The sequence below is a fragment of the Propithecus coquereli genome, unplaced genomic scaffold, assembly GCF_000956105.1.
Source record: "Propithecus coquereli isolate 6110/MARCELLA unplaced genomic scaffold, Pcoq_1.0 Scaffold81, whole genome shotgun sequence".
Lineage (NCBI taxonomy): Eukaryota > Metazoa > Chordata > Mammalia > Primates > Indriidae > Propithecus > Propithecus coquereli.
This window is the reverse complement of record NW_012154285.1, coordinates 4368434-4371112: the sequence shown is the minus strand read 5'-3', so window position 1 is coordinate 4371112 and position 2679 is coordinate 4368434. Positions and strand designations below refer to the sequence as shown.

General features: G+C 45.1%; 1 protein-coding gene across 1 annotated transcript in view; it reads right to left on the bottom strand.

The window, feature by feature from the left end:
• The window catches only part of VPS33A (vacuolar protein sorting 33 homolog A (S. cerevisiae)), a 29314-nt gene that overhangs the window by 17131 nt on the left and 9504 nt on the right, over positions 1-2679 (bottom strand). The window contains exons 4-5 of the mRNA XM_012663410.1: positions 2237-2430; positions 855-981 (exon numbers count right to left, since the gene is read on the bottom strand). Of these exons, the coding sequence (XP_012518864.1) occupies positions 855-981; positions 2237-2430 (321 nt within the window). The remainder of the gene's footprint in view (positions 1-854; positions 982-2236; positions 2431-2679) is intronic.

The window sequence follows — 2679 nt, the reverse complement described above, 5'->3', positions numbered from 1 at the left end:
TTTGTTTTTTTTAACTTTTTTTCTTTTTTTAAAAAAAGGGTGGGAGGTTGTGAGGAAGAGTATTCAATTGCCTTGCTTTTTTTTTGTTGAGGTAGAGTCTCACTCTGTCGCTCTGGTTAGAGTGCAGTGGCATCACTGTAGCTCATTGCAACCTCCAACTCCTGGGCTCTAAGTGATCCTTCGGCCTCAGCTTCCTGAGTAGCTGGGACTACAAGCGACAGCTGCAAGGCCCGGCTGGGGTTTTTTTTCTTTCTTTATGGTAGACACAGGGTCTCACTCTTGCTCAGGCTGGTCTCGAACTCCTGAGCTCAAGCCACTCTCCCGCCTCAGCCTCCAAAAGTGCTGGGATTACAGGCATGAGCCGCCACGCCCGGCCAGCAGCCCCATGTTTTAATGAAGAAACTCACGTTTGTTTTAATAGACATTTTCTCAACTCTTTGAAAATTTTCAACATATGCTCTCGGTACCAATTCTACAGAAAATTTTAAAAGGAAAAACAAAACAAACAGAAACATGACATTGCTCCAGTTAAGTAATCCTCCACAAGAGGAAGAAAACTGGACTACAAAAGTTAACTACCTCATGTTGTGATGGCAAACGTAGGGGTCAGTTTCTCCTCCTATCTGTATTCCACATATTTTGTCGTATGATTAATAATGAAAAGACTGAGCTAAGCACAAATGGAACATTCCTAACTACTGACGTGCGTACACTCACTTAAGGTTGAGAACAGTATGTGGTATGAAACTAGAGCCGACTCTCCCGAGGAGGCATCTCGGTGCTGACGACAGTGGTGCCGGAAACTGTGCCCCGGTCAGCCCCAGACGGACATAGTCACTGCAAAGGATACTCACTAGTGACGTCTTTGACTAACTCCGCGATCGAGGTGTGGTTCGCCAGGGAGCCCCTCGCCGCCTGCATGTGCGGCAGCTGGGAAACAAACTGCTTGATCTCCCCGACTGTTTTCGCGTTGTGCCTTTCCTGAAAGGGGCGAGAGCAGCACGTTGGCGGGAAGATACTTTTTATTTTAGGTGCTCTGCTCCTTGTATTGTGCAGAGGATGTCTGATTTCTATTAATGCGACAGAAAGAAATGCAAACAAATCGGGCCAAAGCCAGCTCCAGCATGACACAGAAAACCAGAAAAGACAGTGCATCACTAAAGGCAGCGCTCGCGGTGCCGGCTCCCGAATTAGCTCTTCCGTAGAGGGCAAATGCCTAAGAGCGCTCTTCCTACGCGCCAGCTCACGCTGTGTCGGTATTTTGTGGACATGCGAGTATCAGTGGAGGACAGTATTAGGTAAACCATACAAATTTCTGGATAAAATACTAAGACAAAAAATTATGCTTAGAAGGGAACATGCACACTAAAGAGCTTCCTGTGTAACAGAAAAAATTCCACTCTTGCCACTGAACCTCAGTCTTGAGCACGCTCCATGAGCAAAGTGAAGCCGGCTTAGTATGAGAATGTTTTTTGGCAAAATTTAATAATTTAAACCAAAAGTGACTTCAGAAATAGGAAAATCAATTCATGAATACAATTCCTAAGAAAGATAAAATCTGGAACTTCATGCTCAGAGAAAAATTAGTCCTCAAAAACACTTCCAATTTATGTTTCCAAAGTCTAAATATCCAGAGTTTATCATCTCACTGAATTCGCACATTTCAAAAGGCGCTTACCCAAGAATAAACCGGTGAACGGGCAAGCGGCGGCAAGCAGGTGATAATGAAACCAGCAGTTTAGAAGCTCTGGGCTGGCTGGGGATTTCGATCTCATTATCACCCACCGCACATGCAGGGGGCCCCTGCCCCGGACACGGTGGTTAAACTTGGAGTTCTCACCATGAACGGCAAGTTCTATTACAGAGGGTCTTTTATTTATTGTACAGTTGGCTTCCTCTTAAGTCAGGTAGGAAACAATTTAAAAGAAGATAAAGCAAATGTTTAGGAGGAAAGTGTATTAACTGCAAACACCTGTGCCCCTGTCTTACCCCTGCCCCCACAAAAAAGGAGAAAAACTTTACACAACACCTTTGTCATGGGTTTGGGAAAAAGTTTAAAATGAAAAAAGCCATGGGTCTTTCAATACTGAATTTGTAGTTACCGAGGATGAGGAAAGGTGCACTGAAGCTGAAGCCCTGCTTATTGGCTGCGTATTTCCGGAACTCTTGCTGTCCTCGGGGGTGGCCATCTAGCCGAAACCTAGAGTTGCAGGATGACAACAAAAATTTGCCTCACCTCAAACGCTGCAGAGATGACCTTCGCTTTCTTGCTAAGCACAGAGCCCACCGCGTTGAAGTTCTTATCTCGGATCTCAGCGTAGAGCTCCTCCGCAGAGTTCAGCTGAAGCTTCTTTGCTTCTGTGGGGAGATCCTTACCACCATCACCCTGTTTCTTCGGTGCAAACTTCTCGGGAGGTAATTTCACGTAGCCTGAACAACGATGGCAGGGAATGAGCACCTGCGCACAATTACTGAAAAGCCAATCAAGTGCCCAGGCACAAAAGAGAATTTCCAACTCAGGAGAGAATGTAAGACTACAAACAGCAGATAGGTCTGAGCTTTTGGTTGTTCATGATCAAAGTACAGAAAATAGTGACTCTTTAATATTGATATCCTGGTTCTGTCTTTGGGGCACCTATATAAACCACTCGCAGCAATGTCCAATTTCTAAATTATTCA